The 20,123-nt window shown below is 38.9% G+C and overlaps 2 protein-coding genes across 5 annotated transcripts in view; both read left to right on the forward strand.

The window, feature by feature from the left end:
* The first annotated feature begins 3,591 nt into the window (after positions 1 to 3,591).
* LOC309570189 (methionine synthase-like) lies at positions 3,592 to 13,648 on the forward strand. Its single transcript, XM_082276827.1, has 8 exons — positions 3,592 to 3,730; positions 3,958 to 4,047; positions 4,870 to 4,939; positions 5,744 to 5,836; positions 5,929 to 6,035; positions 7,316 to 7,375; positions 10,058 to 10,152; positions 13,539 to 13,648. Coding segments are annotated over exons 4-8 (330 nt in total). The 5' UTR covers positions 3,592 to 3,730; positions 3,958 to 4,047; positions 4,870 to 4,939; positions 5,744 to 5,769; the 3' UTR covers positions 13,540 to 13,648.
* Positions 13,649 to 13,685: 37 nt separating this feature from the next.
* MTR (5-methyltetrahydrofolate-homocysteine methyltransferase) overlaps positions 13,686 to 20,123 on the forward strand; it is a 32,697-nt gene continuing 26,259 nt past the window's right edge. For 3 of the 4 annotated variants that reach the window (XM_082276823.1, XM_082276825.1, XM_082276824.1), the window contains exons 1-8: positions 13,686 to 13,745; positions 13,862 to 13,962; positions 14,308 to 14,369; positions 15,185 to 15,252; positions 16,436 to 16,512; positions 17,618 to 17,730; positions 19,091 to 19,231; positions 19,877 to 20,062. In XM_082276823.1, the coding sequence (XP_082132949.1) occupies positions 13,896 to 13,962; positions 14,308 to 14,369; positions 15,185 to 15,252; positions 16,436 to 16,512; positions 17,618 to 17,730; positions 19,091 to 19,231; positions 19,877 to 20,062 (714 nt within the window). In that variant the 5' untranslated portion in view covers positions 13,686 to 13,745; positions 13,862 to 13,895. Of the gene's footprint in view, positions 13,746 to 13,861; positions 13,963 to 14,307; positions 14,370 to 15,184; positions 15,253 to 16,434; positions 16,513 to 17,617; positions 17,731 to 19,090; positions 19,232 to 19,876; positions 20,063 to 20,123 lie in introns of those variants that run through there. The other variant, XM_082276826.1, reaches the window with a different exon arrangement.

Here is a 20,123-nt window from a genome sequence, read left to right on the forward strand (position 1 = left end):
TTGCACAGGAAGTTCCACCTGAATATGAGGAAGAATTTCTTAACTGTGAGGGTGACCGAGCATTGGAGCAGGTTGTCCAGAGAGGTTGTGGAGTCTCCCTCACTGGACATATTCCAGAACTGTCTAGACAAAATCCTGTGCCATGTGCTCTAGGATGACCCTGCTTGAGCAGGGAGGTTGGACCAGATGACCTGTGGTCCCTTCCAACCTGACCCACTCTGTGATTCTGTATATGTGTTTGCATTTTGAAATGATTCCATGTTCTAAAGGGGAAAAGTAGAATTTCTTTTGCTGTGGTCTTGGGTGTTTTGTGGTTTTTTTGTTGTTGTTTGTTTGGGTTTTTTGTTTGTTTTTTAATGCCTCAGATTATAGTTCTGGCTTTTTGCTTAATGTTTGGGATGGGCTTTGTTTGGGATCTTGAAGCAGTACTGCTTCTTCATTCCTAATGATAGTGCTGAAATTTCTATGGTATTTTGTTTGTCATGGTTAGATTTACCCTGCCCAATATCTTATAATTAGCGTGTGATTTGCCTGATTTATTTTATTCTGGCATTATTGTAGAGGAAAAGAGTGTCTTGTTATGTTTGTGCAAAAGAAAGTAAAGCCTGGCTATTTTCTGTTGGCATATCTTGGTGTTTGCCAAGTTGTCATTTACTGCTGTAATCCTAAGGGAATTTAGGACTCAGTTGAAAAATTGTTTTTGTTTGCTCAGTTTATTTCTCTTTATCATTACAATATAGGCAATTAAAGTTGGTTTGGGTATTTGTTTGTTTGTTTTTTAAATGAAGTTTACTAATTTCTGTTTTGTACTTGGGTACCACTTACAGTGTGGTGTCTGGTACCAAAAGGCAGCTCTGCATTGCTGTTCAAACATTGCTGGTGTGGAAATTATCACACTTTTCAGTTTTGGAAGCTAGTTTATGTAGAGATTTTCATGTATGCTCTTGTGAGCTTTTGTTGATTTTTTCTGTAGTTGACTGTGTGTCGTTGACTGTCTTTAGGTAAAGGACCAATTGAGCCTAATTGTATTCAGATAGATGCAGCTATTACCTGACATCAGGTGATTGGAATTGCAGGTGAAGTAAACCAGTTACTGCCTGATTTCAGTAGAGGACTAGTTACTTTCTTCTGTTTCTTGAATGGGAAGAGCTCAGGTTGGCCAGGTGTATAGATAGGGAACTTCAGAACTACTTAAATATTGGGTTTATCTTTTTCCAGCAGTTCCCCAGAAAAGTGTGGAAGATGAAATCGAATCTATTCTGCAGGAGCGGATAATGGTTTTGGATGGGGGCATGGGGACCATGATCCAGCAACATGCGCTGACAGAAGAGGATTTCCGAGGGCATGAATTTAAAGATCATTCCAGGCCTTTGAAAGGCAATAATGACCTTCTCAGTATAACTCAGCCTGACATAGTCTGTGACATACACAAGGTAGGTGGTTCTGGTTTCTGTCTTTCGACAAGAGTGGGAGGGAGAACTTGGCCTCTGCACTCCCCTTTTCCATACCACAGGCTCCTGGCACTCCAGTGTCTTTTGGGGATAGGGAAGAGAATGCTAGGTAACCATGTGAAAAAGAATGAGCAGATTTGACTGTTCTGGTTGTGTGAGCACAGCATTTTTGTCTTGGTTCCTGATGTCACCCAGGCAGTGCTATTTTTAAATCTCTTTTTGACTTAGTCCCTGATGTATTTCTATTAATTGTAGATTCTGTTTTATTTTATTTTTATTTCCTCTTCTTATTCTCAGCTAGCCCTTGAAATGCATGTAAGTAGGACATATCTGAATTCTAGATGTGTTCCTATAATTGTGTATTAAAGGGCTGTTAAATGTGGCAGCCTGAAGCAGGCCTCTGTAGTTAATGAGCGTATGAGCTTCCTTATCAGTATATGTGCTTCTGCTGTCTTGTTTTTTCCCTAGAATATTAATGTGTGGCCCAGAGAATAAAACAGTCTAATCTGCTGATGATTAGGAATTTGAAAACAGATTTCATTGTTTTCCTGTCTTCAATTAGACTTTAAAAACAATTTCCTAAGTCTTGTATTTATTGAGCTGCAGGTATTCATAGGTTTTATGGTAATAATTAGAATGCTTGAATAGCACTGCAGCTGTTTGTTATTCACTTGAAGCCCCACATGTGTTCTGGGTTTTTCCAATTATTTATTGACAAGATGTATATTTCATTGATGAGAATCATATTTGGTTTATGTTTGTTAAACTTGGAAGGTAATCTGTAATTTTTAATTTACATTCTATCTGCCATTCTTTGGATTTTAAGAATGATGAGCTGGAAGGAATCAGTCTTTGACCCATAAAAATTTCAAAAGGAAGTATCTGTAAATTGAGTTCAACTGAGCGATAGTGCTCCTGAACCTTGGAATTCATAATAGTTTGTGGTTTTAATAGGGTAAGCTGCTTGAAGCGTTGAATTTGGCAAGTTTAGCAGAGCAGTAGTGATGTAACTTGAGAATGTATGCATTGACTCAAACCAAGCAACCTGCTGTTATCTCTCTAATGGCCAGTTAGAGGTGCTTTAGAAAGAACAGTCTTTTGTGGTCCCCATCCCTGCAACAACTATTGGTCAGAGGCGCTCTGAGCAATGGGTGGTGACTTTGTATTTTACAGCTACTGGTTGTTATTTCTTCTGATAACTGGACAGAAGGAATTTACAATAATAGATAAAAATATTTCTACAAAGTAACTATAATCCCACTATCTGTATGGTGGGTTTTTTTGTTTTGGGTTTGGTTTGGTTTGGTTTGTTTTTTTTTTTTTTTTTTGTTAATGACCCAGTCAGTTAGATCTCACATATATCAGTAGCTTAAAAAGTAAATGTTAGCTGACCTTGCCTGGCAAAGTCAGATTCAAAGGTAAGAGATGTGATGTATTTTCAAAGGCAAAAATTACCTTCCTGCTTTGAGTATGTTATTTCCTTCTGTGGTAGTAGACAGTAAAGTTGGAGGGCTTATACACATTTAACATGTTAGGTAATTTTTAGAAAACTAATATGTTACTGGTTGACATGTAAGAGCTTGTGTATTTTTGTATATCTTTTTGTAGGTATTTTAATATGTTTTCAACAGGACTTGAGAGAAAGCATATTTGTTTGCAGCAAAACACATTTTAAAACATTTATTTTTTAGCTGTCATTTGGATCAAGACTTTATTTGTACTGTTGAACTTAATGAGTTCATCTGCTTCTTGTAGGAAAATCTGAGTGGTTTATGTTCAATGGTGGCATCAGTATTTTTGATTTACTAGCACTTCAAGTGTTTTAATTTCCTTGAATATGCAGGGATCGTGTGATAGTTCAAAGGGATCAAAAAGATGAGCTAGGGAGAAGGGCAACTGATAGAGGTTATACAAATGCAGGCTAGAATCTGTAAAAATGTTTCAGTTTGCATTGATTTCAGTTTACTTCAGTGGGAATTGGACAACCAAAATAGAGCAGAAAGCTTAAATGTTTTGTGAATCTCGGTCATTAGTTAAACTTTAAATGACATCTGCATTTTTCTACATAATTCTCCTAAGCTTGTATTCTATCCCAGTGTGCTCTTGTGCTGTTCCCTTCAGAACATTCAAATTTTCTAATCTTTTCTTTTGTTGTTTAATTTGGGCCTTTTCTGAGACTGCCCACAGCAGTCTTTGCTTGCTGGTGGCCATCGGACTGCATCTGACCATATCCCTGTGCAGAAATCTAGAATGTGACAGAGAAATCTCCAGTGGCAGAGGTGACTCTATAAATGTCATTTGTTAATAGAAAGTGTGGCTGAAATTCTGAAAATTGGTTGCGTGAACACTTCTATTGCTTTGGCCCTGTGCTTTCAAATAAGGCCTTTAGAGTTTGATCAGCTTTGAATTGGGAAACGATTTGTGACATTTTCTCAACTGGATGAGACAAAGCAGTTGGGTTACTTGCATTCCATATCTCAGGCTTTTTTTCTTTCATGTCTTGCAGGAATACTTGCTGTCAGGCGCTGACATCATTGAGACTAACACTTTCAGCAGCACCCGAATTGCACAGGCTGACTACGGCCTTGAGCATTTGGTAAGAATGCTAAACTGTTTATGCATTAAAATATTAATCATGTCCTAGCAACCAAGATTGGTCCCAGGATTCATTGGTGTTGTGCTTATTGGCTGCATGCTGCCTCTTGAGCCATGTGATGAGATTGTAGCTCCTTTCTGCTGCTGTGGACAGTTGTGCTTGCTGTGTCACAGACATAAGACATAGTGTGCTTCTTCTTGACAGAGGTACAGGCAATAATAATTAGTCCTAGATTTTGCTTGAGCAGTCACAGAATCTCTCAGTTCTGTGAACAGAGATGTTTTGCTTCAGTCCATCCAACTTAGCAAATGCCACAATGGAACTGCTTTTTTCCAGGATATTGCTTATGTGTTGTTTGTGCTGGTGTATGTAGAAGTCCTTTCTTGTTTGCATTTATTGTGCCTATTCTTTGTTATGTATTATTTTGAGAATTTGAGGAAATATGTAAAAGTAAATAGTTGGAAATACGCTACTTGAATAAAAAGTTAACTTAAGAGTAGGTTAGTTTTGTCAACAAAGTGCTGTTCTTCAGCTTCTGTTGATTTCAGCAGGATTTATTTACTACCTTAAAGAATGAAATTTTTTGATTCGCAGCTGCAGACTGGGGCATGCACAGGATGAACCTGCCATGTACCTCTGTTGCCGAGATGTATTGTGCTGTTCCTTTTGGAGCATTGTGATAGTGCTGATACATATTTGTGTGATTTGGGGAACCTTCAGAGTGTACAGCAAGCTACTGGATGGAAGTGTTGTGTTTCTTTGAGGATGAGTTACCCTGGACTGAGTTAAAGGTTGCTCAGTAATTTTTTGTAATTGTTCCAGGCATATCGATTAAACAGAGTCTCTGCAGAGGTGGCCAGAAAAGCAGCAGACACTGTAACTGCTCAGACAGGTAAGTAGTATTATTTTAACTTTTTATTTGTTTGTGGTTTTGACAATGCTGCAATCTTTGAAATGTTGCTAACTAGTGATGTTTTACATTCTGGGGACATAAAATGGTACCGTGCATGTTTGCAGGTTAGGCACAGTAGCAGCAATTTCACATCTCTATTCATATCACACTAATTTCATCATGTTTGAAGGATCTGGTCCTTAAGGTGTTCTTCAGCATAGCTGTCCTGTGCCTGCTTGGTTTAGACTGCAGGTGATACACATCTTCAGATGTATTTTAGAGAAAATAAATTCAGCAGGGACTGTTAAAAGTTCCTTAGGTTTGTATGGCACAAGTCTTTGTACTGCAGAACTAGGATAGCTGATTGTAGGTAAACATGGATTACCAGTTAATCCTGGTGTTTGTCTAATGGTGTAACTTTATTCAGAAACTAATGGAACGGTCTTAGTATGTGACTGTCATCTGTAAATTTTCATTTCATTTCTACAGATGCCTTCCAGGCATTATGGGAGAGGGTTTAGAGCTCCTTTACACTGCTGTAGACAATGCTGTCTTTCAAAGACTCATTTCTGCTTGTATTCTACAAACAAACTGTATTTCAAGCTAACAGTGCTGCTGCTGTTCAGATAGCACATTACTGGTGTAATTCATAGTATGCAATAAAAACATAAGATTTGAAATATGCTTTAAAAAAGTGGGGGTTTTATGGCACATGCCAGAATATTCAAACGAGGTTGTTGACTGTCACTGTAAAGCCAGAGGGAAATAGTATAGGGTTTTTTCCCCTCCTCTGTCTTGGTCTAGGAATTAGGAGATATGTTGCTGGAGCCATGGGTCCAACAAACAGGACACTCTCTGTGTCACCATCTGTGGAGAGACCAGACTACAGGAACATAAGTAAGTATTTATAACCATCAAGTTATTTGACATAGGCAGTAGTTTTGAAAGATGTATCTCCAGATGAAATTAACATCATTCCTGTTTTACAGCTTTTGATGAACTGGTTGAAGCCTATACGGAACAAGCCAAAGGACTTTTGGATGGGGGAGTTGACATCTTGCTGGTGGAAACCATATTTGATACCGCCAATGCTAAGGTGAGACTTCTAGGGGAAAATACCCACCACTCTAATGTAAGTATTTGGTGTGCTACCTAAGGAAATTCAGGATAATATTCTTTGAGGTATCAGCTACTGCTTACTAAATACATGAAAAAACTCTTCAGTTGACAGCAAATGGGTAGAATGTGAGATGGTTTTTAATCAGCCTTTTCCAGAATGTTTCTTTTGCCTCTTAATATGTGCCATTTGTATCTTTCTGGCTGTCCGTGCCAGCTGTCATCTTATTCCCAGAAGCTCTACTGTATTGTTCAACATCTCCAAATGCTTCTGATTGTATTTTTCACTGTAAGCTTGTCTGTCCAAAGGATGCTTGTGATGCACACTGGAGAGGGAATGTCCAGTGAATCTGGTTGCAGGCATGGGAAGGCTTGTAAGACAGTTCTATTAAAAGGTGTTTTTTTGCGGGGGAACTCTGCCATCAGTTTTAAGAAAGAAAAATTTGGAATTGAAGATTAGAAGGAAAAAAATGATGAAATATGCCACAATTCATGGGATTTTAACACCTTCTTCTTTATCTAATAACACCCTAATAAGTGCAGGTGGTGGAGTTGTTAGGGTCCTTAAAACTGTCTTGCAATTTTTTGTGGAAAAGTCTGGCTGGTTATGCACAGAGCATTTCTTTAGGCTTTTGCCACAGGCTGAATAACATGCGCAGTGACATCACATGCCCTTTGCAGATTTGACCAGTCATCGTGGAGGTTTGGCTAGGAGCCTGTAGGCTTAACATAATGCTAAGGGCATGTCCACGGGCAACTTTCTTACCCTGAAGAGGGAGGACATTTTCAGGACCTTCAAAGGAGTCACTTGCAGTTCTTACTGTAAAAATTTGCGGTGGTTGGAACCCTTTGGATACTACATGTCTGTCTAAACAGACTCAAGGGCAGTGAATGTGTACTGGGAAGAGTACATACAACCATATCTGGGATGGAGGTTGTGCTGCAGATAGGCGGGAGAAGTACTTGCTGGTGTGATTTGGGTTTCAGAGTAGTCTTGGTTTTATCTGGTTTCCCTGTGATACTTCCTTTCTACTTGGTACCAAAGTGTGTTTTGGAGCATTTGGAAGATGTTGGGGATAAGGATAAAACTACTTGAGTGTAATAAGTTCTGCCAGGCCATATGAGCTAGCAAGTTGCATAAACAGCCATGAAATAAATAAATATAAACGGGCATCAAACCCATATAAACAGAAAAAAAAAATGAACAATCTGAAGAACTCTGAAAACATGATTAATGTTTTGCAACATATTCTTCTGTAGGCAGCTCTTTTTGCACTCCAGATGTTGTTTGAGGAAGAGTATGCTTCCCGACCCATATTTGTAAGTATATTTCAATATTTTACATGTGCTTAAGCTTCATTTGTGAACTAGCTGAGATGGCAGTTGATTAAAGTGCTTTGAAATGAAGGAAATGAGTTTATTGGAAATGTACTTTTTCCACATGATTGTGAAAGTAAAAACTCTTACAGCTTTGTGAAATCAGCCTTGCATAGCTCTGTTCAGCTGATCAAGCCATAGACTAAGGAATGACTTTATTCCAGTGTGTATTCATTCTGTGTATTTCCACAAGAAAAGGTCTAATGATGATTTTTTTTTTTTCAGGCTTGCAGTCTTGAGGGTAATAGGAACCAATGCTTCAAGGATGAAATTAAGCAAATTCTGACATATTTTCAAGTAGACTGAGTGGCCATTTCAAGTCATAAAAATCTGTCTTACTCCATATTCTTTCTCTGATGTGTCTTTTTCTGATAGTTGCTGATCATGAATGCATTGAAAGAAATATAGAAAAAGAGTAAGCTTTTTTTTGAAAGTTCTGTTGTATTCTTCCAGTTTTCTACAGTTTGCAGTCCAGGCTTTCTGATTTGCAGTTTGTATCTGTTTGTAGGCTTTTGTTGAGTGTGTTTACTCCTTCCTTGCATCTTTGTTTAAACCTAGGCACCTGGGCATATACAAAATAACCTGTCTGTAACTTTCGAATCTAATGATTGTGCTGGTTTGGAAGTTTGCTTACTTTTGGGCAGTTCACCTGATAACTTCTATTGTGTCTTGCCATTCGCCTCTTAAAAGTGATAATGAGCAGCTGTTCTTCCCTTTGCTGCATAGTCATGGCATTTGTAGTCCTTTGTGAGAGCCTCCTTTAGTCATCTTTTTTCAGCCTGAAGAGTTCTTTTCTATTTAGCTGTCCCATTTGGTTCATTCATTATTGTCCTGTTTTTGTTTTCCACTTCCTCAAGTCAGAGTGGAATGACAATAGAATACAGCACTCAAAGTGCAGACGTCAGGGATTGTGTGATAGCCTAGTGATGTTCTCTGCCTTTTCCATTTCTTTCTTTGTAGTTTCTGATGTTTTGCTTCACTGCTAGTGAGCTTGGAAATTGCATTCATAAAAGTCTCTTTTGTTACTTAGTTTAGTTTTTAGAACAGTAAAGCTGGGTTTGGAGGTGTCATTGTGTAGAACTCCTGTGTTCACAACTTTGTACTTGGTCAATTAGCACAGAGAGTTTTTGAGTTGACTTTTTGTCTTCATTGCCCTGAACAGTGGTCCTTGAGCTTGGTTCCTCGTTCTTTGCTCCCTTTTCATTTCAGCTGTGCTGAGAAGTTACAACCCTTAGCACAACTCTCTAATATTCCACTGATAACCTCCCTTGACTGAGTACTTTGAAGGTGGGAAATGGCATCAATATTAAAGCATACTTTGGAGTAAATAGTGGATTCACTTTGCATGGAGTCTTCTAAACTCATTCCATCTTCTGGAAAAAAAAGACTTTTAGACCTGGTGTTGTGGTGTAGGAATGGTACTCTCCAAATCAGTGCCCTCACTGAGGTTCTCCAAATCACATGCACTGCTTTCTCACTCCCCCACTTTTTCCCCCTCTCTCCTTCCCTTCGGCAGGAAGGAGAGGAGAATTGGAAGCACAAAAGGCAAAGATCAGGGATTGAGATAAGAACTGCTGACTGGAAACAGCAGTAAGATAAGAAAAGGAACAGTAACAGCAATAATATTATTAACAAAGGTATACAAAAGAGCGAGTGATTCACATGCAAAAATGCTCGCCATGGAGCTTGACCCTGCAGTCATGCCACCCTGACCAATTCCTGTGGCTCGGACTGGCGTCTCCCAAACTGCTCCCTCCGGCTCAGAACTGGTGTTACCCCACCGCTCCATCCCACTGGAAGGAACCCGTTCTCCCTGGTAGAGACTCCCTTCTCCCACACCTGGCGATGATGTGGTATAACCTTTGTGTTGTAGCCATGCCCCCTCCTGGCTATTGCAAGAATTAACCTTGTCCTGGCCAGAAACAGGACATGTGAGGAGGCTTTCCTGGCTCATCCAGATGCCTCCCAAATTCTCGACTTCGCAGTTGTTAGTTGGGGTCTACACGTTATTTATTATTTGCACATCTCTTTCTGTGTACTGCTAAAGAAGTGTGATTATACAGGTTAAGACTTATACTTCCACTACCGAGTTGCAACATTTGATGTTCCCTTGTGGCAAAGGGAGTAACTTGTTTTTAAGGTCAGACCCACCTCTCCCACCTTTCCACCAACCGCCACCACCAAACTGCTTAATAACAATCCTGAGACCTGAAATAACTTAAACGGGGAGGTGAGGAGAAGGTGACTGCTGATAGCTGCCTAAATAAAAACCCACTGTTTTCAGAGGCTTTCATCAGAATGATACCATGGTACTCATGCTACCTGGCTGCTGGGTGGTTCAGAGTAGTTTTCTTTCTTTTTTTTTCTTTTGTTTTCTTTTTTCCCCCCTGAGGAGGGGGGAGAGAAGGAAAGACAAAAACCTTTGACCAGTCTTCTTTCTTCTAGATAAGTATTTAAACATTTATATGGTGAAAAGGGTTTAATTTTTCTGTTTGAGTTGTGCCTCATCACTTTGAGTGGAGCACAGGTCTCTCTACTTTGAATTATAGCAGTTCATCCATTTTAATTTTTCATTTTGTTGTGCATTTAATTTTTCTCCTTTCTCTGTGTTCAACTGATATTTAGGTTTCTGGAACCATTGTGGATAAGAGTGGGCGTACCCTCTCTGGCCAGACAGGAGAGGCATTTGTCATTAGTGTTTCCCACAGTAAGCCACTTTGGTAAGGAAATATATCATTCATTCTCTTAGTTAATTATTTGTAGATTGAGATTCTTTTCTATTTTAAACCTTGCTTGCAGCTAAATGGAAGCTATACAAACTGTGATCATATGTAATCACATGCATTTCTAACCTGTTTTTTATTGTTCCCTCAACAGAAATTATTTTTCCAAAGAAAGCTGAATTTTTAATTCATTGCTTTAAATGATCTGGGGCTTTGTGTACACTGAAATCACAATTAGGTCAAAATCTGATACTATAGTTTGCCATCTCCTACTGTGTTGGGCCGTGCAAGGAGCCAATCCCTGGTACAGGCAGAACTTAGATCTCTTTCTTAGAGGGAAGCAGTGCCAGCTGAGAGTATTTCGGGGTGTCTTGAAAGAGAAAATCATAAGATACTATTGCAGTGTTCTTTTGACTGAACTCTTGGAAAAATGTTCTCTGAGTGTTTTTCTTAAGGATGTGCATGGCTGTTTTGAGAGCTCCTGATGCCTCCATTTACTTTAATTCTTTTCTATTTAGGCAGAAAAGTTGAAATAAGTATGAGGTTAAGATCTGTGCAAATGGATAATGTCAGTGGATTTGGTCATTGTGCAGGGTTTTGTATGTTCATTTGAATACCTTCCCCTGGTTATCTGTTCTTCTGTGTTTCTTCTGTGTTTCTTCTGTGTTCTGCCTCCTCCTTGTCTCCTCTTCCCTCTTTGCCTTTTTTTATTCTCAGGTTGGTTTTCTTCACACAAAAGCTTACACCAGAAATAGATTGGTTTTTCGTAGAGTATTCTAACTGAAAGCATTTAATTCACTGTTAGCAGTGCACACCATGCACATTATGATGAGCCATTATTTGTTTTTACAACAAAATTTCAGCTAAACTACGCAATCTGTCATCTCAGTGATGCAGAAGCAGAAGACTGCATTCACAGTTTTCCTGACTGCCCTTGAGGCTCCACTTCCCCAGACCAGACGGTGTTCCAGAAGTAACATATGGAGCCTCTTGGAACAGGGTGGTAGTTGACTTCTTCTCTCAGCATCACGGCCTCGTGATCCATATTTGGCATGAGTCTGTCTCAGATAATTTTGCTCTAACTCTCTTGCTTCTGAAGAAGAGAGAAGGGCACTGGAGCTGAAATCAAGAATTTATTAAAGCATATTTCATAAAAGCTGTCTAATGGGTCTCAATGTTTAGGGCCTGTTCCTCATTTGTGAAAAGGCTACTATACAGCACTGTAGCAGAAGGGTTTTAGAGGTTGGAACAGATTGCATTTAATGTTGTTTCTGTGGCCAAATTGGTGCAGAGTGGCTTTAGGGTTGTGAAAAAGCTGATTAATAGTAGTATCCTAGGAATCATGTTAGACGTGTTCATGTGTTTCTGTTTGGGTTGTGTATGCCCTGATTAAGGTGATGTGTCATCCTTAATTCAGTTTGGTTTGGAGCCCACCCTTAAAAGTGTGTGCTTTGTGTCTGGGTGATGGAGGTGGTAGCTGTGAAACTCATGAGCTGTGCTTAGTAAGCGCTGAAAGATGTGTGTCAAGCTGCTTGCCATGAAAGATGCTCAGATGTGTTGTTTCAGATCCTGTGATTGTTTTTACTGTGGTAGCATTGAGAAGACATACACTGAGTTTTGGGCCATAATGTGGATTTTGCTCTGGTCCCAAGGGCATTCTGCAGTCTTACCTTTCATAGAAATTTATGTATGACTGCTGTGAAGAAATGAGCAAGGGAGGGAGATGATGTTTACGGTGAGTGTGTGATGCTTATTACACTAGGGTAGCAGTGACAGAATATCAGCAATCTGGTCCAAGGCTGCTGGCTTTTAAGGCATGATTAACAGTTTGCTTTTCTCAGATGTTTTCTTGCATGCTGTTGAGTGCTGTGAGGAGATGATGCTGGCCACAGAAGTTACTTTTTTATTCTGAATGAATGTGCATGTCTTTGCTACAGTTTTGAGACAGGTAGTGCTTGGATTGTGTCATGCTCACAAGTATACTTGTCAGCAACCCCTGTAATGGGTAATAATTCAGGCAGTTCAGAGTGTGGGATGTATGAGCTGGAAGCTTGTAAATCAAATGACTTAAGAGTAGGAAATAGATTGCATTTGTCTGCATTTTATAAGGGCAGTCTTGCTAACCATTCTTACCTTGCTTTGCTTTGAAAATCTTGAGAGATGGGCCCACACTTTGAAATAAATTCCAGAACCTCATTGCTGAAATGAATTGTGTATTCCTTGGGCTTGCTCTTTGTATCCAGGAGATCTGTATGATGGATTTAAAGATATGTAAACACCAAATCTTGAAATGAGAATAAAAAGGTTATTTTCAAATTTTTCTGGCTAGTATGAGATGTATTAGAGAAAGCACTTTGAAGGTAGAGCTTGCTGTTTAAAAAAACCATACATATATACCCTCCCCCGCTAAAAAAAATCAAACCAAAAAAACAACCAAAACCCCAACTGTGTCATGCCTAAGTTATTGGAAGAAGGGGTTTGTGTATTATTTGATCTTGGTCTGTGACTGTGATATTCAGGATCCTGGGTTTGGATGTTGCTGTAAGCCCCTCAGATTTCAACATTTTTCTGTTCAACAAGTAAATCTGACTGCGAGCATTTATTGCTGCTACTTGTGAAGTTACCAAGGCCCTGCCTACTCCTTGGAAACAGAAGAAAAGTCAAAAACCACTTTATCCTCCCAGTCCTGTGCAGGGCTTTTTTGCTCTTTGACCTCTGTGAAACTAAGTGGGCATACAGGCACTTAATTAGCTTGGCTGCCTGTGTAGCTCAGTTAGTTGGGAGATGTGGCTGTTACACATTCCTGTTTCAGTGGGTTCACTTGCATCCTCTCTGAGACTGTTATTCCAGGAAAGGAGAAAGCTTTTTTACATTTTCCTCTTCCAGCACCTCTATGAACACCTTCTAAGTTTTGCAGTGCTCACAAGGTGGTTTCTAGAATGGTGCAGAAAGATCAAGAAACCTGTAAAAGATATATTTCTGCAAGAGAAATTTCTGTATTTAATACAAATGGAGATATTTTGAGTGCAAGTCTCATTTACGTATCTGTTGTTGAATGAAAGGAAATATGGTTGTATCTCATATACTGGTAAAATTGTTTAGAAACTTATTCATGTAAAAATTCTTCTGCTGTAGTGCTGTCTTGGTTATTAAGATGTAGCAGATTCAGTTGCCCAAGCTTAGTGCTGCCATGAGGCTTCTTGGGGGAGGCACTTGCTCTCCTCCAAAGTTGACATAATTTATGTATAATTTGTAAAGAGAATGAGGATTTAGCAGCTTGAAGCAGGTCCTGCCTTTTAAACCTTTTTTCATACTTTTTCCTATAGCACAAGACTCCTTTCCAGTCTGTCATTCTCATTCCACTTGTTCTCTCTCTTACCTAGAAAATACAGAGCCGTCGTGTTGCTGCAGTTGCTGTCAAAATGCTGCCACTTTCCTCCTGGATTTTGAAATGAAATCTTGATTTGTTGTTCCCAGTTCAGTTCAGTCCAGCCCCCTTCCCTCTCGTGATTTTCTTCCACCTGAGGGTTCTCCTTTTGCACAGTCTTGCTGTATTGATGATGATGATGGTTAAAGAAATTGGAGATCAGGTTGGTTTTATTTTAGATGATTGTGGGAGTTAGCAGTTGCCAGCGCTAGCATTCATCTGTTTTGTGTGTAAAAGGTGTTTTTACTTCAACATAATTTTTGAAAATTTATTTTCCAGTATTGGCTTAAATTGTGCTTTAGGGGCAGTTGAAATGCGTCCATTCATTGAAACAATTGGAAAATGTACAACAGCCTACATCATCTGTTACCCCAACGCAGGTGTGTTGGTGCACATGTTCCTATGCTTACAGGCACATGAAATGTAGCTAACCTGTCCGTCTCATTAGCAGTAATAGAATTGAAGTAGCTTGAGAAGATGATTGCTTTTACAATTAAAAAGAGAGGAAGAGTATTTTTAACTGCTGAAAGTAACTGTTGTTAGTTCTGTGACAATGAATCTAGAATGCTTTCTTGCATAATTAATAATCTGCTGAGTAGTGATTGCAAGGGTGATGAGGCATTTTAGTCCTCATACAATTGTAGCTGCTTTAAATGTGCCTTTTATGGAATTTGTTCTTTTGGACTTTAAACAAATTCTAATACTAAAAAATCCTGTGTTTTAAGGTCTTCCCAATACTTTTGGTGGTTATGATGAAACTCCAGAAGTGACTGCCAAGCATATAAAGGTATAAAATACTTATTTTGATTATGTCACATCTGATGTACTAGTAGACAAGAACTCTGCTTGTATCCTGGGTATATTCGTTACAATATTGGGGTAGGATTCTTTTTTTTTTTTTTCCTTTGGGTAGCTATATATGTAATTTGGATTGTTTATAGGCAATTTGCTGAATGATAGTGATTTGAAGTATCACACTAGGAACTATTTAGGAAACTGAAAACCTTAATTAGTTTTATGTACTAAGCTAAGGTTTCCTGCCACTTGATCTGTGGGTGTTACTCATTGCACTCCTATGTTCTTACTGTTGTATTTGGGAGTTGTTCAAAAAGCTGAGTGGTGTTTATGAACTTGGCACAATTTGACAGAGTTGTGTGTATGGGAACTGCTGATGGTGGGGGTGTTCCAGTGCAGTGTGTCTTTCCATGTGCCACTGGGTCTGTCCAAGATGTGTGTCTGAAGCTGCAGTGTATCAGCAAGAACACAGTATTTGCTGCATGTTAATGCCCTTTTATAATACAGTATGACTAGTCTTTGATACTCATTTATGTTTTCATCTAGGGCTTCAGTATAAAATAGGCCAGTTTCAAATGTAGTCTCTTGAAATTAGGTGTTGAAATTGCTGGTTAGCCTTGGGAATCCATGTCTCAAAACAAATCCTAAAGACAATCCTAAAGATACAGTGCTAATTGGTTTTTTTAATTTAGTGTTTTTCTTGTGATCTCCCTGAATTGCCTAACACATGGAGAAAAAGAATTAAATATGTATATATTAAAAACATAGCTTTAATAACTTTGAACAAAATATTCCTTCTTCTTACAGAATTTTGCTTTGGATGGTTTGGTCAACATAGTTGGTGGTTGCTGTGGTACCACACCAGCACATATCAGGTACTTCATGTGCTACAGCTCTGGTGGACTGTGAACTAAACTTAAGTGCTGCTTCTGTGGAGCAATATTCCATGGCTTGTCTTAGAGTTTCCTGAAAAGATGGATCACTTGAATGCCAATAGCAGCAATATGTGAAGTGGGAACAACCTGGCTTACATTGAAGAATGAGTAGAGGCATGGTTCAAACAAGGATTAAACCTCTTTGGTTTTGTCATCTAAAATTGTTTCAGAATTACTTCTCCCTCTTTACTGGTGGATAGAATAGACTTCCCAGTCTCTGCTTTATTGTGCTGTATGTTCTTTCTCTTTTTGGCAATCTTAGCCATAAGGTGAAACTTAAGGTTTCCTTTGATGGTAGATGGAAGGAAGGGGTGGGTGTGTGCGTGTGTGTGTATGTATGTTGGGGAAATGCCTAAACATAAGTTCTGTGAATGCTGTACAGCTGGTGCTGGTCCTGGCTAGTCAGAAGGAGCATTTGAAATCTTTCCTGCTGGAAGTAGGTCAGTGAGAAAGCCTCTGTTTTTCACTTAAACTCCAAGAAGAAAGGGCTGTTGTGATTAATTTTTACCCTGATATAAACTGGGAGGAGGTGACATGTAAACATGTAGAGGACAGTGTGTGTCAGTCCTGACTGGAATGAAGAGAAAGTGGATGTGAACAGCATGAGTCATTCTGGCATCTGAGAAATGTGTCTCAGTAAGGAACAATGTTTGTCCCTTGGGGTTTTTTTTTGTTCATTTGGGGTTGTTTGATTGGGTTTTTGTTTATTTGTTTGCTTTTTGTTTTGAGGGATTTTGTTTTGGTTTTGTTTGGGTTTTTTGTGGTTTTTTTTGTTGTGTTTTGGTTTTGCAATCATCAGCAGTTGCTCAGCAAGTCATGAATATGGTAAGAGTCAGTGTGGTCGAGGACTGATTCTGAAATTCTTCAAGTGTCCCATTGGTACTGTATCTCATTCTGTATTTGAAAAACCTTCAGCCTGGTAGATTTCCTGCAAGTAGCTATGTTAGGATCTTCTGGGAGTATGTTTTTGCCTTTGGCCTCACAAAGTGAAACTACCTAATTAGTCTCATCTCTACAGGGTTAAATTGGAAATGTAGGCATATGTCTAGTACATTCTGTTTGAGTCTTGTCTGGAGTATTCAATTTTAATTGAAAACTTTACTTTCTCATTTCTGTAACTCAGAAAAATTGCTGAAGCTGTGAAATTCTGTAAGCCCCGTGTTCCACAGTCTCTCTCTCAAGGATACATGCTGCTGTCAGGTAAAGTGTGTAACAGTTTGAGTTTCATAACTAATGCTAGTTTCCTTTATAAATTTGTTGGCTGTTTTCTGCTGATCAGAACAACGCTGTGAATGTCTGGTTCTACCTGAATCCAGCAAGCTTATGGATGTGTAACCAGATCTAAGTCTTACTGTTTTGGCTAAAAAAGAAGTAGAAAATTTTTGTTGCCATCTTGTATAATATAATCAAGCCAGTGTATTTACTTTGCAAGTCTCAAACATGTTATGGTGAAGTGAGTATCTTTATTTTCACTTTACAACAGGGAGGGCCAAGCAGAGAGAGACCAGGTAATTTGACTACAGTTACTGGCAGAGCTGGGATGAAATCCTTGTACACCTGCTGTGAGAAGGCTGCCCTGTCTCACCTCAGATGCTGATTCAGTCATACTGGGACTGTATGCAATACAGCAGTACATCCAGCTCTAGAACATGTTTTGTTTTAACAAAGTCTAGATCTGTATGTTCCACACTCAGGGCCTTCTTTTAAGCCTTTGAGCCATGTGTCTGAGTAAAACAGTACCATCTTTTTGGTCTGGAATTTTAACCTCAGTTCAAATCAGTTTAGCATGGTTGGCCTGTGATGTCATGCTGTAGGTTATTTGATTCTGCTGTAGAGTTTCTTTGCCTCTGCACTGCCTGCTACCCAAGGGTCCAGCTGACCTTGTTTCTGTGAACAAGGGTATGTGCTTAAGAGCTACCCTTGTTGGTCAGTCAATTCAGTGGGCTGCTGCTTCTCTCGTGGTGTCATGCATGAGGTAACATAGTTGAAAGTTGAGAGAACACAGACACAGATGTCCAAAGAATTGTAGCTTCACTTTTGTATTGGAAAAGTTGGCCGTTACTTTTTGTGAGTCAGGTAAATTATTGATGGTCACTGAGGAAGAATAGAAAGATTCGGTGTTTGTATTGGCAGTTCTTTTATTGCACTGCTCTGCTAGTTACTCATTAGACCACTGATGTGCTGAGAAATCACTATTCTTGGAGAGAGAGGCTTTTATTTTACAGTCTAGAAAAGAGGTTTTGTCTTTCTTATGCATTTTTTTCTTTTTTGTTTTAACAAATACGTTCAAAAATATCTTTTTAAGGTCTGGAGCCATTCAGGATTGGGCCGTACACCAACTTCGTTAATATTGGTGAACGCTGCAATGTTGCAGGATCACGGAAGTTTGCTAAACTCATCATGGCAGGCAACTATGAAGTATACATATTAACAATAATCTTTATAACTGATGCTCTGATTTTCCATTGTTCCATTAAACTGTTATTGTTTGTTTTGCTGGCACAAAGCACTATTCTGCACCAGTTATAAGAGTAAGAAAAGGTGGAGAAATGATTTTTTTTTTTTGGACAAGTGTTACAGGAAACTTTTCATTTTTAATTTAGTTATACAGTTGGTGATGGTTTAGAAAATGTCCTGGTCTGTGTTGCATCTAGGGGTTGATTTACAGAGAAGAGGGGAAAGAGGGCTGGTGTAATCCCCTCTTTCAAGGTATCAGGTATATCTGACTTGGGATAGACTGTGGCACTGTGCAGCTCTCGCTCTCTCTGCCCTCCCTCACTTCCCCAGTTCTGGTCAGCGTTGTGGTTACTTCTGGTTGGTACCTACTTTGATTGCTAACTCCAGCATGCTACATGAGTGTTGGTACAGAAAAAGATACTTGGAAGGTAATTGCTTTCTTCAAACTACTGCATAAAGATGCTGGAAGACTCATTCTTTACTGGTGTAAATTGATAATGTAACATTGAAACAAATAGTAGAGTGACTTTTCTTGACAGCTGAGACTCTGCCCCAGAGTATGCTCTGATGTTAAACCAAATGAGAATTAAAGCCTTAGTTTGTATTTTTGGAATTCTGACTCTTAGGCTCGTAGAAGTCGTGAAGCAGGTTAGGTATATTAAATGAAGAGAACTTTAAACACAGGTTGTTAGGGACTCTGCAGAATGACAGAAAAGAGAAAGTGAACAGACATGGGTGTTCAGATATTTATATAGCCTATAGATACTTATAGGTATTTATATATATATATTTATATATGATAAATATATGATAGATATTTATATGTAGGCTGGGGGAAAAGCTGTAGTTTTCCTTCTTAGCACTTGTGATTCTGCAGCTGGCAAAAATGTTGAACAGCCTTTAAAAATTAAGTATCCTGGGTTACAAAACGCCAGAGCTTCTGATGCAAGGCCCTTATTTCATACCATTGCAGAGACTGTGTTTTCCTGTAATCTTGTGCAGTCACAAGTCCTCATTACCACGCAAAGCTTAAATTATTCAATTAAGCATATGGCCAACTCTCTACAGTCGGTGATGCTACCAGCACATCAGGTATCTGATGTCATGTTCTGTGAACAAATTAATCATAGGTTGTTCCGTATTAGCAGTTGTTTTGTATTGTTGTACATCACAGACCATTTCCTTATTTTCTTACAGGATGTCTTGCAAGTTTTTAAATTTTTGACTGCATGCTTATTTTGGAGAAGTGAGATGTTATCCTGAGAATAACTAGGACTTTTTTCTTTTCTCTGTTGTTTCGGTTTTTGACTTTCTTCTTTAGGAAGCCCTGAGTGTCGCCAAATTGCAAGTTGAGATGGGGGCCCAGATTCTTGACATAAATATGGATGATGGGATGTTGGATGGTCCCACTGCAATGAGCAGATTTTGCAACTTCATTTCTTCGGAACCAGATATTGCAAAGGTTGTAATTGAGTCACAATAAAGAACATGTTACTGACTTGTAAATTGCATTCAGAAGATGTTGATACTGTTTCATTTAGTAACCAGTTTATGTGCTTAGGCAGATGTAGTTGTCCCCCCAGAGGAAGTGATGCTGTAATAGGAAAGGCCTTTGGATGAAACAGAAGCTTTGACATTTTCTGTCTGTTTTCACATAAATATATGCCATTCCTTTTCACTGGCTAGCAAAGCCGAATGCAGGTTCATTTTGCAGCAGTTAATGAGCCATAATGTTTATGTTGGCAGTGCATAATGGTATTGCTTTCCACAAAACTTAAAGTTGCTATGGATATAGGATGGCTTTAAAAGATAGTTCCTTAATGTGCATTCTCTAAAAATGAATATCTAAATCAGACACACAAGAAATTACAGGGAGAGGTAGAGATCTCTACATGATATATAATGGAGCTGCCATGGAAGCTCTTGAGTTAAATTTGCTCTGAGTTTTGCTTTTAAAGCAAAGTGAATCTATGACTATCATGTAGAAGCTTTTATTCGTAAATGCTGATTAGTGTTGTGTGCATTTTTATGTCCAAACAGGCAAGCAGCACATAGAACTGTAATTTATAACTTTTGTGTGTTCTCCTGGCTTCTCTATTATTTACAGGTGCCATTATGCATCGACTCCTCAAATTTTTCAGTGATAGAAGCAGGTTTGAAATGTTGCCAAGGGAAATGCATTGTAAACAGCATCAGTTTAAAGGAAGGTGAGGAAGACTTTTTGGAGAAAGCAAGGAAAATTAAATTATATGGAGCAGCTGTGGTTGTTATGGCTTTTGATGAAGTGGGACAGGTGAGTGTCACTTAAAAGGAGAGGTGATTTTCTTCTGAAGTGCAAGGCTTTCTTACTCTTT

This window comes from Coloeus monedula (genome assembly GCF_965178545.1).
Source record: "Coloeus monedula genome assembly, chromosome: 2".
NCBI classification, from domain to species: domain Eukaryota; kingdom Metazoa; phylum Chordata; class Aves; order Passeriformes; family Corvidae; genus Coloeus; species Coloeus monedula.

What these genes read in the sequence shown, in the direction of transcription:
- LOC309570189 (XM_082276827.1), top strand. Translation starts at nt 5,770, where the DNA reads ATGGGTCCAACAAACAGGACACTCTCTGTGTCACCATCTGTGGAGAGA. An exon ending in TTGATACCGCCAATGCTAAG is followed by an intron (nt 6,036 to 7,315) that starts GTGAGACTTCTA and finishes ATTCTTCTGTAG; the next exon opens with GCAGCTCTTTTTGCACTCCA. An exon ending in ATGCTTCCCGACCCATATTT is followed by an intron (nt 7,376 to 10,057) that starts GTAAGTATATTT and finishes ACTGATATTTAG; the next exon opens with GTTTCTGGAACCATTGTGGA.